This window comes from Ambystoma mexicanum, chromosome 11 (genome assembly GCF_040938575.1).
Source record: "Ambystoma mexicanum isolate Mex_15411 chromosome 11, UKY_AmexF1_1, whole genome shotgun sequence".
Taxonomy (NCBI): domain Eukaryota; kingdom Metazoa; phylum Chordata; class Amphibia; order Caudata; family Ambystomatidae; genus Ambystoma; species Ambystoma mexicanum.
The window spans coordinates 1,002,473,790-1,002,490,005 of NC_090934.1; the positions used below are offsets into that span (position 1 = coordinate 1,002,473,790).

Sequence of the window (16,216 nt, forward strand, 5' to 3'; positions counted from 1 at the left end):
TTGACAGGCCGGGACCATCCTGAAAGACTAAGAAAAGATAATGAATAAAATTTCAGAAACGAAACGATGAGCCACGTTCATTAGAAGAAGTAACGTCGGCAAAGAAGGAGTGGTGTTTCGGGTCTGCCCTACACAGAGACACAATGGAAAATGCAAATATAATGTAAGTAACTTTTGATGAGTTTATACCGCAATTTCATTACTATACAGTGGCTTTAAAGACGGGTTCAGTTGTACTTGTTCGTTCTATGTGGCATATTGTTTTCTACCGCGCACTATCTTGAGGAGAAACATCTGCTTTTACTGAAGCACCTCAAAACCTTCCTCTTTGCTTCTGCTTTCTCTCTCCTTCTCCCCTGCTACAACTGGTCCACTGTCTGCGACCTCAGTCCTGGGCCCTTCCACTCTCCACCTGCACTGCCTCCCTGTCAACCCCTGCACTGGGGGACTGTCTCAGTATCCTACAGCCCCCCCTTCCCAGCACTTGTTCTGCACTTACCTTGCACTTGCCACCAGCTGGCCCTATTTATTTATTATTTTATGCTACTTAACTTGTACTCCACTCCCCCCCCCTCCATGCCTCGCCACGCCTTTAAACACTTGTGTACACCCAGTAGCGCTGTCCTCGCTATGAAATGAATAATTTTAATAAGGATCTGATGGTGAGACTAATTTCATTTTTTATGTTTTTAGGTACATCATTCACTACTGTCTGTGTCACGAGTACCAGACACCGGCGGACGGCTTCTACAGCCGCCAGTTGCTTCTCCGCGTGAACAACGTTACCACCCTGACCATTTTATGGGACGATCGCCAAGTACAAGTATGCCCTTACGCGGTACTAACGGTTAGATGCAACATACCTACCGTTGTGGTGGCCTAGTGCCTCGTTGTTGGAACAGCCATGCGATTATCAGTGCGACCGAAGAGCTTATTTTTATCGTAAACCAACACCCTGTGTACTGCACAAGAACATCGCTTCCCTCAAGACGAACTAATTTGGATCGAGAGCAAAAAAATGCAAATCGCTGAATATTCTCTAAACATTTGATGTCCAATAAACGTACTTTGCCAAATGTACAATCTTGCCGTTTGCTTTTAAACCACGGTTTCACATTCCGAATTGTGGCGCTGTATTGTGAGATGCTCTAAGACCCTGTGTACAGCAAAGGACCATCGCGTTCCTCAATACGAACTTTTTGGAACGTGAGCAAATAAAAATGCAAATCGCTGAATATTCTCTAAACATTTGATGTCAAATAAATGTACTTTACCACATTTACAATCTTGCGGTTTGATTTCAAAGTACAGTTTCATATTCCGAATTGTGGCGCGCTGTATTGTGAGCTGATCTGTGTTGATTTCCGGGGTCTGTGTGGAGTCGCGTAGAAGACACCTGGGCGCGTTTGCCTACGCAGCTCAGTCACGTCACGGATAGAGGCGGGGAATATGAATGTTTTGATAAAGTCTGTTTCAGGGGCGGGGGATTTGATTTAGTGCCGCAAAGGCAGGTGAGCCAGGTCGATGCGGCGGAATGATAGGATTATCACAAAATGGAGGCTGATTTCGAGTGCGATAATGGGCGAAAAGTCGGGTAAGGTCCATAGGAAAGTTTCCTACGATCTACCGATTTATGCTTACAAACACATGGCCGACCCGTAGGGACAATAAAAAAAAAGTCCCGGAACTATCCTTTAACTTAGAAATGGCAAATGGTGCGATTTTGGGTGACATCCCTCCTATGAACACCTGGGAGAGAGGTAGCTCCAAATCTACAATTGATTACATCTTCATGTCTAACACCATTTTTATGACCACCAGCAAATTTGTTGTTCTAAAACAGTCAGCGATCACCATCTACTTGCTCTATTCTGGTCGGCTGAAATTCAAAATCGTTCCAAAGCTGAACTTCGTTATAAACAGACTTTATCAGTCAATGCCAGAAATCGATTCAACTGGTCTACTAATAAACTATTAGCATTGAATGGTGCCATTTTGAGCAGTCAGAGGTTGCATAAGGCTGAATCTTATATAGATGTATTAAACACATTCATGAACCTTTATCCTGTCCACAACAAGCCTTTTAAGAAAAATGTACATGGGTTTGATTTAGCGCTCTATGAGAGGAGGAAAGCTTATAGAAAAGAGATTAGAAGCCTTTGGAAACTACCCATGAATCTGCAGATCAAAGCTGTTATCATTGCTAGTTCTAGATATCGAAACTGGGTTCGGTCACGAAAAGCTGCATTATCAATTAGTGAACATTTTTTAGCAGCCTGTCGCAATAAAAACCTCTGCTTTGGTTTGGGAGCTACTGAACAAATGTAACAAAGCACCCCAAGTTCACTTGCAACTTAATGGAGTATCTGAATCCGCGTGGGTTACACACTTTACCACACTATATGACGATTCTAAGATGACCTGTTACAATTATCACAGCAATTCAGCGAAATGTTGGTACTTGCATTGTACAAAATCAATCATTCAAGACTTTATCAAAACATCATCCTCGTCAAGAGCGGCGGGCCTTGATGGTCTTACAAATTTGTTTAAACAAAATATAAAAGAATGGGCGTGTATTTTGAACAATGCCTCATCACATTTTGCAAACCAAAAATATTCCAGACTACTGGCGCTCATCCGTGATTATTCCAATCTATAAAAAAGGTGACCGCATGGATGCCAAAAGCTATCGTCCGATAGCATTATTGGACGCTCCTGGAAAAATTTTCTCTAGGATAGTGTTAAGAGACTTTAATGTCTGGTCGGCCACAGCAAGACAACGTGATCCAGCACAAACTGGTTTTGTGGCTGGTTTGGGAACTGGCGTCAATTTAATTGCTTTAAATGCTATAAAACAAGCTCCGAATAAGACGACCAAGATATTTTGCGTTTGTTGATCTTCACTCTGCCTTTGATTCAGTATTAAGACCGAAACCTATTGATAAGTTAATCAAGGCGGAGTGTCCCTCCACCCTTATTGACATTATTTTTTCTCTTCATTCGAACACTAAGGTCTTTATAAGATTAAACGCCAAGCGTCTCTTATCTTCCCCAGTTTTCACGTTTAGAGGGCTGAAACGGGTGTATTTTAGCATCAGCTCCGTTTAATTTTTTTATTAATGACGTACGCTGGATTTTCAGCAAAATACTGGTTGATGCGCCAAAACTGAATGGAGTGAAAATTAGTGCTCTGTGGTATGTTGATGATCTTGTCTTAGTCTCAAACACCAAGTGGCTTACGAAATCTTTTGTCCGCACTCTGCTGTTATTTTAAAGAAAATGAATTGGTGGTAAATACTGGTAAAACACAGATTGTTACGTATGTCCCTAAAGGTCAACGTAAGCATCTGCTCGAATGGCAAATTGAGGGGATCCCTATAAAGATGGTTCCAAATTATGTTTATCTGGGCCTTATTTTTGATGGTTGTCCCACATTACTTTTGCATCTGAATAAAATCAAACCGAAGCTAATTATGGCGATCTGTCAAACACGATTGATTGTTGCCAAATATGGCAAATTTTCGATCAAAGCTGCCATTACATTGGAATCAGAATGTTGTAGCAACCATCCTCTATGGTCTAGAAACCCAAATCATTCCACCAGGATTCTTCAATTTATTAGAAGCTAAGTTCTGGCGTGCCATTTTACATCTCCCACAGTGTATTCCTGGAGTGATGCGTTGTGAATTAGGTCTAATTTCATTAACTGCTTTACATAATTGGCGCTTATGTGCCTTATTTCGTAAATGTTTGCTATCTTCATGTGATAACTCCACATTATCTTCCATCTCTAGTCATCTACTTCTCAGCCGAAGCATTCCCAAAACACTGGTCCACAACCATTTTAACAATTATGGTGCATGCTGATATACCACTTGATATTCTTGTGTATCACCCTGAGTGCGCAAAGAAGAACGTATACTTGATGGACTGGATTGACACTAGAGCTCAATGTTTAACATACAAAGATTTTGACTGCAATATTTGGACCAAAACGTTAGACACACTGCATCCTATTGACGTTTGACTCCATCTGCTGCCACCAGAACTGCAATTCTAAGTTTGCGGTTCAATATTTGGCCCACTCGTGAGGTTAAAACAAGAAGGCAAATTCCGTCTGACCTTGGTGCAGGTTTTGTAAAAATGCAGCGATTGTCGAAACTTTGCAACATATAATGAGTGTTCAGCCCTTACGAATTTGAGAAGATCTCACTTTGTAAATCATTTTGCTCAAATTGACCCTACAAATAGATGGGTCGCTTTGGCAGCTACTGAATGTATGAGCATTAGACTTGCCACAATTAATTTTTTTAAGGCTTTGAACATGGAATGAAAATTGTGTCGCTGCTCTTAACTCTATGATAAATTTGTTTGCAATCGTTTTATCTTTTCGAAATAATGTATTGAATACTGACATCTTAACTTGTGAATTTATATGAATGTCTATTTTTCTATCTGGACTGTAAAAATTGTTTGTTTTTTATCTTTTATGCCTATGAAATTTTTACTATGTATAAATTGAAAAAGTTGATGTAATTTCAACTATATTCAATAATAAAAAATAAAAAAAATATTACTTACCTCAATCTGTGTTCCACTGATCTGAAAAGCAAATATAATAGTATATTAAAACTTTGGATTTTAACTGCCTAGAAGAGCTGTGGGCCATTCTTGAAAAGTGGTCTTTAGGTGTAGCTGACCTTGGTCTGCCTGGTGCATCCTAAATCAGTGTAAGGAGTAATTGCTTACCTAGACTGTTCCACTGAGCTGAAAAACGAACTGTATATTACACCAAAAGGTCTTACTCAGCTAGAAAATTGGTTATTCTCATAGTAAACAGCTAGATGGCATATGGATATGAACCTGTTGCACTTCCGCAATTCCACAACAAGTAATCTGCTGCAATTGTGTAAATAGGGTCGTAATGCCCTATGGACCTTGCAATTTCAGAAATACAGGTGCTACATGACACTGCACTGATTAATATTAGTTGTCACTGAGTTTATTTAATCCAGGAACAGCCAACACGTGTGTCGCCCTTCAAGCTTTTTCCAGGCTGATAAGAGTCAAAACATTACACAGGAAATACCAGTGACGCATAACAGAATTTGAACATCTTTAAATTGATATCACATCAGGGCAATCAATTCCAGGTAAGTAGAACTGTAAATGAAAAATGTTTAACAATGAGGCACCATGGTACCATGAAAGCATTGGATATCATGACAAAAGACAAAAAAGACCAAAGACGGAAGAGAACAGGGTGTGGAGGGGTTGGGGGTGGGGGGGGGGGGGAGAAACAGAAAAAATGCAATGAATTCTGCATGTGATGAAACCACCATACGAATTGCCTGTTGGCATGTAATAGTTACAATGGTGAGCCCTTGCCCTTCCCACCAGGTGACGATGCATCAGCATGCTTAGTGTGATCTGAATAAGCTAGTCCAAAGAGCGGGTGCTAGAACTAGACAAGCCATGACTTTGAAAGCCCAGTTGGATTGTGACCATTAGCAGTAGCAACCCTATTTATACCGAAGGATCCAAAAGCTCCCAGTGAGAGGAGCGGTGGGACCGGCATGAATTGTAATTAAATCTGCTTGTGGGGTGGTAGATACCCGCAACTAAGGCAATGGTACCAAGCCTAAAACCAGCCAAACTAATGACAAAAACTGTTGCTGATCGAAAGATGGTATTTATCTGATAGAAGTGGGTTAAGAAAACACAAATCACTATACCTTGAATAGGCAAGCTAAATGAGGACCATGTACAGTCGTAGCTGAGAACACACATCTGTAAAAGTAAACCACCAAGAATATCGACTGGTTTTGTTCTCCTGTCTACAATCTCCACTGAGTTTGTGAAAAGCATACCTGCAACCAAAATTCAGAGCTGCTCCAATGCAGTGACAATGCTGCTGAAGCAAAAACAGATGGTGGCCAAAGTCGGTAACTAATACAAAAATGAACACTACATTAATTGCAGTACGGTAACGTTGCTTGAAGCAGAAATGCATCAAATCCTGGCCGCAAATGCACATGTTTGAAGAGGCTTACCTCAATGCTTTTTCGGCGTCCCTCCTTCCTGCGCTCTCGACTGCAGCTGGACACGGTGCAGGCCAGTAGCATGCAGGGGTTTCCTGGAAAGTGAGCACCATTTTGGAAAATCCCAAGCTGCATTTAGCAGCTATTCATTCCCAAGCAAAACATGGCATAGCCTCTTGCTGTTCCTCTAGCACTTTAACGTGCATTGGAATCCATGTTAATAAATACACACAAGCACCTGCTAGTTAACAGATGTCCAGTTATAATTGTGATAATAAACATATCAAAAATACAGGTCCAGCTCATTCTAAAAGGTGGCACTAAATAATTTGTAACCATTGGTGATGCAATATGAGTGTTTTCATCCCAACCATATCTATAAGGAATTCCAATTCAAGGCTATCTGATCTACATAGAGGATCATATTGGTCAATCACCCAGAAGTCTAGTTATTGGGTGGGATTAGATTTCATATGGGACAATATGTTCGGGAAGGATGTGGATTAGTCTCTGCAAGCCATGAAGACTGAGACCGCGCTGGCCTTGGGTACTCTTCAATAACTGAGGCCGTCATTTCGGCTCTCGGCATCAAGTTCTAAGGTTCCTCCAATAGTTTCGGTGGGGGGCTCTGCTTCTTACTGCCAACCCTAGCGCTCTGTGGCCCAGGAAACCAACAGGGGCTGTGCCGAGGCCTTCGGAGGAGGATGTTGTCGCCAGGGTCTGCCCTTCGACGTCCAAGCAGAATTGAACCGGCCATGGCGTCGAGCCCCCACCCGTGCACCTCAGTGGGAGGCCGGCTGGCGAACTTTGTCAGCGTGTGGAAGACCATCTCCACCAACTGTTGGTACTGGACACCCTCACCCACGGACACACCCTAGAATTTTAAAGCAAGTGTCCCTGAATACCACTGGTTGCCTGGCAGGAAAACCACATCCCTCAGCTGCTGCTGGAGGTGCGGGCCAGGCTATGGAAAGGCGCAATAGTTTGTCCCAAAGGGGCGCCGGAGTGTACTCAAGGTACTTCCTCGTCAAATAGAAGACCGGAGGTCCATTCTCGACCTTCCTCGACTAAACCACTACATCTCCCAAAAAATTCCAGATCGTCACTCTTCACATGCTCGGTGCAGCTGGCAGAGCGGGACTTCCTGTAGTCACTGGACTAAGCGGATGCGTACTTCCACATCAATGGGAACTGCAAGTTCCTGCGTTTCGTGGTGCAAGGGAAGCACTACCAATTCAAGGCCCTTCTCTTCGGGCTGAAGTCAGCGCCAAGGTTCTTAAAGTGCCTGGCGCCAGTGGCGGTGCAGCTGCGACTGCAGGGGATTCACGTCTACCCTTATCTGGACGACTGGCTCATCCGGGCCAGTTTGAAGGAGATCGCCGTCGACCACACAGCAAAGACAGTTCGCCTACTGACGGATCTGGGCTTCTCAGTGAACTATGCAAAGTCCTGCTTGACTCCATTGCAGGACACGCTGTTTCTGGGGTCCCGACTCAACACAGTAGCATGCCTGGCGTCTCCGGCGAGGATAGTGGCCATCTTGGGCAAGGTACAACAGCTGTTGGCCCTGAAGATCGCCATGGCAAGGTCCATCAAGTCTCTGCTTGGCATGCTGTCATGCATAATTCGGCTTTGCAGGCTACGGATGCGTCCCCTACAGGAGTTCGCCCGTTGGGTACAAGTGTCTAGAAACCTCGAGGACAAGATCACATTCAACGTGCCTTTCAGTCGAGCGATACAGTGGTGGGGGTTTTCACACATCTGTCCAGAGGCACAGATTTCCTGACCCCACTGCACCCAAAGACCGTCACGACGGACGCCTCCCTGGAACTATGGGGAGCTAACACCAGAAGTCTAAACGCAAGAGACCTGTGGCTAGCGGAGGAGAAAATGTTGCACATCAATGTGCTGGTGCTGCAGGCAGTGTTTTGGACCCTCAAGTCTTTCCTTCCGTCCCTCAAGGGCAAGGTGGTGCGGGTCTTCGCAGACAATACCACAATGTTTTACATTAGGAAGCAGGGGGGCACCAGATGCCCGCTGCTCTCCAGAGAAGCGCAGGACCTATGGCATTGGGCCGTCATCCCAATTGAACTGGCAGGAGTGAAGAACACTGTCGCTGACACTCAGCAGGGAGCTGCACTCTTGCCTTGAGAGGGAGCGTCGGCAGGACCAACTGAATCACTTGTTCCTTAGATGGGGCAATCCCCAGATTGATCTATTTGCGACAGCGACTAACACCAAGTGCCGGATGTTCGCCAGCAGGTTTACCCAGCCGGGGAGCATTCTCATTCCCTTGGGACAACCTGTTTCTGTATGCGTTCCCTCCATTGCCGTTGCTTTCGACTAGTCGATCAACTCACAGTCCCAGTGCAAGATGATCCTCGTCGCACCGGTGTGGCCGAGGCAGATGAGGTACCTGGACCTTCTTGACATGTGTGTCCCCTCTAGTCAAGCCTCCGGTGGTCGCAGATATTCTCGCCAGGCAAGGAGCTGCAAATCTGCACCACGACCCAGGATCGCTGAACCTGAGAGCCTAGCTCTAGCAGCATTAGAGTTTGGGGGTTAGGATCTTCCAGCGGACTGCAAGGAGGTACTTGCCAATGCCAGAGCGTTGTCTACTCTTAAATGCTACGGACATAATTGGAAGACGTTCGCGGTTTGGTGCCGTACACAGAAAATGGACCGTCTACGAGTTATGGCTCTGCAGGTGCTGACGTATTTGCGGTCGTTGGCCAATGCAGGACTGGCCCATGCCTCCATTAAAGTTCATCTGCCGGACGGAGAAGTCCAGAGTCGGCCAAGCAGTCCTGCGCGCAACCTGTTGGTTTGAAGGTGAGCCTAGTGAGGAGGTAAGAGATGCTTATGTTGAGCCTTGCCACCTCCCGTGGTTGTGCATGTGTGTACTACTATGTATTCTTCATTCATGAGCATGTGAATCCATGCCAAACCCCATGCTGGAGAAGGAATGTTACTTGCCTGTAACACTTGATCTCCAGCATGGGTCTGGCATGGATTCACATGTGAACCCTTCCGCCTACCCGTCTGCGGCTCTTCTCTTGGTCCTACTGCCACTGCACTTGCTAACAAATCTGAAGATGGCTGCCAGAGGAGGGGCTTAGGTAGAGGGCTGTCATTGGCTGGGGGCAGTATGACCCAGAGTTCAGTGATTGGTTGATAAGAGAAAGGCAGTTCAGAAATGAAACAGACTGATTTTTGTCTTTACCAAGGATTCCCAGCCTGACGGGGAATGTTCATGAGCATGTGAATCCATGTCACACATGCTGGAGAACAGTTACATGTACGTAACTTGTTCCTTTTTCGCTGTCCTTGGGTCACCTTCCTGCGCTCTCGGGTCAGGAAATGCCATACAAGGTAACCCCTTTTGTTGGCAACCTCAAGATTACCCATCAAAGCAGTGGTGTTGAGTATCGGTCCAGATGTGGGGTTAAGACTTTCCAGGGTGGGGTACAAGGGGCTGTCTGTTATTTGACAATCCTGCACTATTCAAACTGCAAAAACCTTTAACATTAGGGCAGGGGCAACTGTGGTGCAAATTCAGGAGTCCTCGAGCTTTTTTGCAGCGAAGACCAGTTTAAAGAGTTGCAGCCCCCTGGAGGCCAGAGGAAGACAGCTGGAGAAAATGCTGGATTTCGGCAACTAAGTCCTTTTGAAGCCATGATCTGGATCAATCTGAGGACCCTAGTCCGGGGTTGGACCAAACAGTCTGTACCTCTGCAAGACTATCTTCCTTCTTGGACTCTTTGGAAATGTGTCCTGTAACCATCTTGTGGACTGAAAAGTGCCAGCCAAGCCATCGGTGCATTAGCCCTAAGCTTTGACCTGGAACTTTGCAGACCCCTAGAATGTGGCATAGGAATAGTCCAGCAGCTGCTGCTTTCCGTCTCAGTGGAACCTTTTTAGGCAGTTTCTTCATCTTCACCATGTGAGTCATTGACACAACCTACGCTGCTCTGTTTCTTGAGGCTGCCTGATTACATCGTCATTTGTGGGTGGTCGTCTCCTGTCATTGTGACCCGTCTACATATCGGGGTGCCTGGGTTGTCCAACTGTTCAGGAACATTCACATCAGCGCTTGGAACTGTTGCCTAGCTGGACCCTACACAAACACAACTACTACCTGCTGCTTCTGGCTCCCCTGAAACGGAACCAACAAAAGAATGGGGCCCATCAAGTCTAAGAATTCTAGGGATGCTTTCTAGTGAAATTGTGATGAGGGCATGGCTTGCATGCCTGTTTCCACCCCTCCATCATGAAGCTGTACAGGCAAAAAGTACTTTACCTTTTGTACTCGTCAAGGAAGCCTTTCCTAGGCTTCCCTTAGAGTGGCAGGATTGGTTATGGGCCCCAATCTTTTGAACATGCCTTTGTTTCTTCATCGCTGGAACATTTTACTCGCCTGTTGGTTTTGCCATATTCACTGTGGACGACTTACTTCCAGAGAAAGGTACCTTTTTGGTACTTCTCTTAAGGGCACTAGATCTAATCACTTGAGCAGGATAACATGTAGGTATTGGGGGCTTTATTTTCTAAGTTAGGGCACATTTTTTCCATTGCTTTTATAGTTTTACATTGGTTTTTGAATATACGAAAAACAAAATGCAATACTCCGCAGTGACCACTGGATGTCGGACCTATGCACAGCATGTGAATCTAAGCAGATACAACCATCAGAAATGCTTTTACGGTAAGTAATGCATTCTCATATTGTTGTAGTATTGATTTTAGTTTGATTACTTCCCTGTGATTTTCATTGCTTGGTGTCTTTAGACCTAAGAGTGTTGGTATACAGTTCTAATTTGATTGAGTGCCTCATTGTACCACTACACCACCCCCAAATCTCCTGAAGTCTACGTCTTGAATTTGTCTAGATCCGTGTCCGTTCCCTGTTCACTAATAGGGTGTCCTCTCAGAATCCTCCCTTAGTGATGATTCTGAAAATCCATCTGGACAAAGTTGAAATGAATCCCCTGTTCCTGTTGAAGCAAATCTATTGAATGGACTTAGTTCTAATTCCTGTTTTGATCACTGAAATCCAACCTTTCCTGTTGTAGCGCCAGTATCTCCAGACAGCGGATACTCCTCGACACATGCCGAGGCTACCTATGAGGAGGACTGGGAGGTGTTTGACCCGTGAGTGTATTTCCTTTTTCTTACTGATCTCTAACACTAGTGGTTTGACTGTTTTATTTCGCTTATTTGATGCTCTTTGTTTTGCCTATTTTCAGAATACCTGATTGGGGTACACGAAGTTTGTTTAAGCTTCCTGTGAAACATTTTTATTAAATCAACCAAACTTCTTATCCTTATCAAGTATACATGCTACTGTCAGTGTTTGCGATACATATCTAAAACTTGTCAGTTTGACATAAGCAACAACTAGAGAAAGTGCATAGCTAGTTTCAGTAAATACTCTATTATAAATAGGGATGTTCTTAATCTCATGGGTAGGAAAGGGGGCTCATATTTTCGGAGATAAGTGTTAAAAACAGACCAGCAAGTCCCTAGGTGAAGCAACGTGTGAAAGCAGTTATCTATACACATAGTGTATTAGAAATTAAGTAATTGTACCATCTGCTGCACAGCGGAGGAGAAATGGAAATCAATTTAAGTGTATGTTACTCAAAAGTTTGTTATTCCTATCAATTTGGCTACCACTGATGGACAGGACCACACCGTAGGAAGTCTGCCTCATCGAACTTTCAGACGGGACCAGTGCCGGGAGCAATAGGGTCTGGTGTACTAACTTGTGCTTTTAGTAGGCTTTTGAATTGTAAATGGTAGAAGTCTGCTTGCAGTTCATTGAGACTTTCCATGTTTGGATACAAATATTAACCCACTCAGTATCAATTGGAGCCCCAATATCACCATACAAGATGTGATATGGGATGGTGCCTCTTGGGGGGGGGGGGGGGGGGAGTAATCCACATTGTGGCTGCACTATCAATGACTTGCTCAATTTGCCATATCGAGGTACACCTTAAAAACCCCATCCAGGAAAGCATCATATTTCAATTGAACCTGTAGTCGCTGCATTGGGTAGCTTTCACATAGCATTTCCACAGACTGTTCGGGGTGAAAAGAGGGTAATGTGAACGTCACTCGGTAAGATAGGACATGAAGAGACTACCCCAAGCAGAAAATGATGCCTGCCATGCTTCTATCGTGTGTCGGAGTCCTGCACACTTGGAATGTATTACTTAGCCACTTCCTGAAGCCGCTGGTACACTTTGCAAACCTTTTAGCAATGTAGCCACAGCAACCACCCAGTGGCCTACCTGTAGCCGTCTAGTTAACAAAAAACGATTAGTGCCTGTGTTTTAGGTCACCCCCATCAATATGCTCCTGATCAATGAATGAAGATTTTCTAGAATACCTTACAGGGAAGTTTTGATTCTGTTAGACACAGAAGCGAGCATTATATTTATCTTTCTTTAATGAATCTCAAGCAGCTAGATTTAAGCAAAAAGGACTTTACGAAATCCTCAAACTTTGAAAGCTTCTGACACTAAAACATAACCAGCATGTCTTAGGAAACTCTGGTAACTTTATGCCAACTCTGTAAACTAGCTGACTCCTTCGCACCTATCAACAGCTGCCAACCCTTTAAACACCCTCTCCTGCATCTTCCACTTTTGTGGCTGTCTCTAATGCAAACCACGACAGTTGCTCTGGTAGATTTAATCTATGCTTTGAAATAATGGGGATGAAAAATTGGGAAGGACCAGCGCCTCGAGCCCCAGCAAAACTGGAGAAAAGCCATCTAAACTACAATCTAGAATATGCATGCGTAGCATTTTTCAACAGATGAGAACGATTTGGGGTTGATTTACAGAGTCAGAAATGTTCGTGGGAGAAAAGACTGAAGATTATTTTTTAGAAATAATCTTCAGTCTTTTCTCCCCTGAACATTAGTTAACCAAACCCACACCCCTACTCCACCCTCTACTTACCTTGCTTTCTGTCTCGCTCTGTCCCTGCAACACCTGTTCCCTTTCATGATCGGGAACTGGCGCTACAGGGCCCTTTACTTTTTTCTTTTTTTATTCTTTACTGTATAGTGAGCTAGGGTGGCAGGGGACACCTCCGCAGCCCTAGACTGAATCCAGATGACCTACCCAACCAAAAGATTACCTTTTTAGGTCGAACATTTGGTGGTACCTTCTTTCGGACTCTTGGTTAGGTCATTTGGATTTGGTCTTTTTGTCCGAAACCTATATAGCGCCTATACACAATGTGTTTCAAAGCGCTTCAAGGTAAGGGCGGGAACAAGGGAAAATAGAGTGACTTGCTTACAGGCCATGATCACTAAGGATGTGAAATTAACTATCGTACTGGGCCTGCCGACATTTCAGATAGTGCTGGGGGTGACAAAACAAGTAAGGGGGGGGGGGGGGGGAGAATGGGGGTGGTGACAGATGAAGTTGATATCATACTAGGTCCAGGGACAATTCTGATAGAGTAAGTGCATAGAGGAAAAGGGAGAGGAGAGAAGCGAGTAAGCAGTCAAAGAGTAGAGAAGCAAGAGGGAGAGTGAATACAGCAGAAGTCAGTAGTAACACAATGTGGCAAGCCAGGATACAAGATGAAGATGGGAACAGCATGATTCATGGCCACCATGAGTAAAAGATGCAAAGGAAGTCCATGTTGAGAGTTGAGAACAGGTGACACACCATTAATCAATTAAGTCCATAAAAGTCAAATCCAACATTGGCCCCAAGACTGTGATGGTGAAACAAGAATGTATCGGGACACTCCTGCAAAAGTAGGTTGGAAGGGGGTTGGGGGGGGGGGGGGGAGGAGAAGGGTAAAAATCAAGCAAAACATGCAACACCTGTGTGCGAGAGGCGGGGGTACGTCTTTTTACATTGACACACAGCACCTTTAGTGCAGTGGCACAGGGAAGTCTTTCAGACGTCACAAAGGTTTAAATACCTTCTCTTGGTTAAACTACTGTTTCCAAGAGCAGTGAAGTGAAATTAACTTTACTTGCATTTGTAACTTTCTAGACCCAGCACACACCATCTTGCCATAGGGTGCTGGAGGGGTTACTTATTATCCCCTTAGTTTCTTATGTAACTTTTGTTACCCTTTCTACAATTAATGGCTGGTGGCAGTGGTTTACTTTTTCGTACTGTTTTTTCCGTGGGCTGCAATTGCAGCAGCTGCTGTAAAGCACCCATTGTGCCCATTTTGTCAAAATGGCCCTGGCCGTCTTTTCGCCATTTCTTGTTGGAAAGGTCCTTCTTGAGATTTACTCTGCGTGCCAAACCAGGTTTGGTACCTTTGTTAATTTTGTCTTTGGTGGTATTCACTGGTGAAGCCCACCTCTGGCTCCGGCGTGTCTGGCAGGGGCAGGAAGTGAGGGAGGTGCCCGAAACTCCCTGTGCTTAATCCCCTTGGCTACAGGAATGTACCCAAAGGTGATTGGCTCGCTGCCTGTCCTTGAAAGACAGCCACTCTGCTGTGTGAGTGACAGCTAAGCTGTGAATGAATGGGAGAAACCTGCATAAAAGGCAACATCTTTTGCTTGGAAGGCAGTCCACCACTGGACGAAGGAATCCGAAGAACTTTGAAGAGACGCCTGCTGCAACTCCTGGACCGTTGGTTTACCCGGTGAAGCCCTTCTGCAGTGCTGAAGCTCCGAATTCGCCTAAACTAGCGAATCCCTGCAAAGGACGACTTCTCCCATTGGTTTGGTGGGACCAATCGACCCCAAGACAAGCTCATCTGGAAATCCTCGCGGAGGGGGCTTTACTTTCATTGCTGCTGCAGGAACCGATTGCCAGGGAGAGGAGCACCAGAGTTGAGTGTGTCGTCTTGAAGTCGGACCCGAGCTCCAGGAAGATCCTCCGGACTCGCATGAAGCAGGACTGACCAAGCCTGAGCCACCTCAGAGTGATGAACCCCAGATGCGTGGAAAGTCTAGGTGTCTGAGAACCATGTTGGTGCTGTTCACAAGAATCTTGCTGCCACTGACCTTCAATTCGTAGTGCAGGAGTCCCCAGACGTCCTCCCTCTTGTCCCCATGACTGAGGCCCAGGAACTGGATCTGCCATACTGCAACAAGCCAGCTGGAACCAATTTCTTCAGACCTAAGGTACTGTAAACTAAGGGGTTACTTAACTCTTGTTGTGTAGCCTTGCTAGCTCTCAGTTGAGACTTGTCTTGGTTGCTCTTGCAGAGTTGCTCGCAGCTTTGCCCCTCGCAAGCCTCCCAGCTCGTGGCCCAAAAGTGATTTCATGTTCTACAATGACTTTTAAAACATTGTGCACAACTTTTTACTTACCTTCAAGAAGTGCTTCAGCTCCCCTAGACTTCAATTGACATTGGCTGTCTGTTTTCCCTGAAAGGCTCTTCTAACCTCTGACTTGGTGCTTTAACTATCCCTCAGCAAAAGGCACATGTTCTATAACTTGTGTAGCTGGGAAGGAGTTAATTTAATTTGCATTGGGGGTTCAAAAGTACTTACCTGCTTAAGAATATTTGGTAACCATTGTTTTATTCCCTAAACCTTTTACTTTTGACACCAAGCTCATTATTGCTCTAAATGTGACAGATGGATAAATGTCCAGTGTCAGTTATGTCACCTCAGGGTGTAGGAAGTCTGTGTGCCATCCCAAATGGGTATCTACTGATTTATTTAAACTTAGTGTATTTTAGAAGTATATTTTTTGTTGCATATATTGCTCCCTTCTAAGAAGGCTTATTGAAGCTTACTGTTATCCAAATAAACTCTTACAATCAAGGTTTCTTGATTAAACACTTATTTGTTTAATTGACACTAGGGGTGTCACGGTATTAGTTTTATGACGGTACAATAACCTTCTTGCCAAATGACGGTATATCATGGTTATCGCGGTATAGCAGGTGGAGTGAACCAAATTGTCAGATTTATCACAAAGAAAAGCAGGCCCCCAGGGCCAGAATTGGGCTTTTCAACATACTTTCCACTGAAATGCCACCCCTTGCTTCCACCAAACACACACACACGTGTGGTGAGGAGGAGGAGGGCGGGGGGAGGGGGAGAAGAGTCCTGCTGCGACTGGCAAAGCATACTTAATAGCTTTTCTTAAGTGGTCATTTAGGCTTTTAGCTCCCCCACTGGCTACTGGTGAAGATGAACATGTGGCCATCTTGATAACCTGCATGCC

General features: G+C 44.8%; 1 protein-coding gene across 2 annotated transcripts in view; it reads left to right on the top strand.

Annotated features, from left to right (window-relative positions):
- CTDSPL2 (CTD small phosphatase like 2) overlaps window positions 1-16,216 on the top strand; it is an 896,843-nt gene that overhangs the window by 427,954 nt on the left and 452,673 nt on the right. For both annotated transcript variants that reach the window (XM_069624195.1, XM_069624196.1), the window contains one exon: window positions 11,117-11,195. In XM_069624195.1, the coding sequence (XP_069480296.1) occupies window positions 11,117-11,195 (79 nt within the window). The remainder of the gene's footprint in view (window positions 1-11,116; window positions 11,196-16,216) is intronic.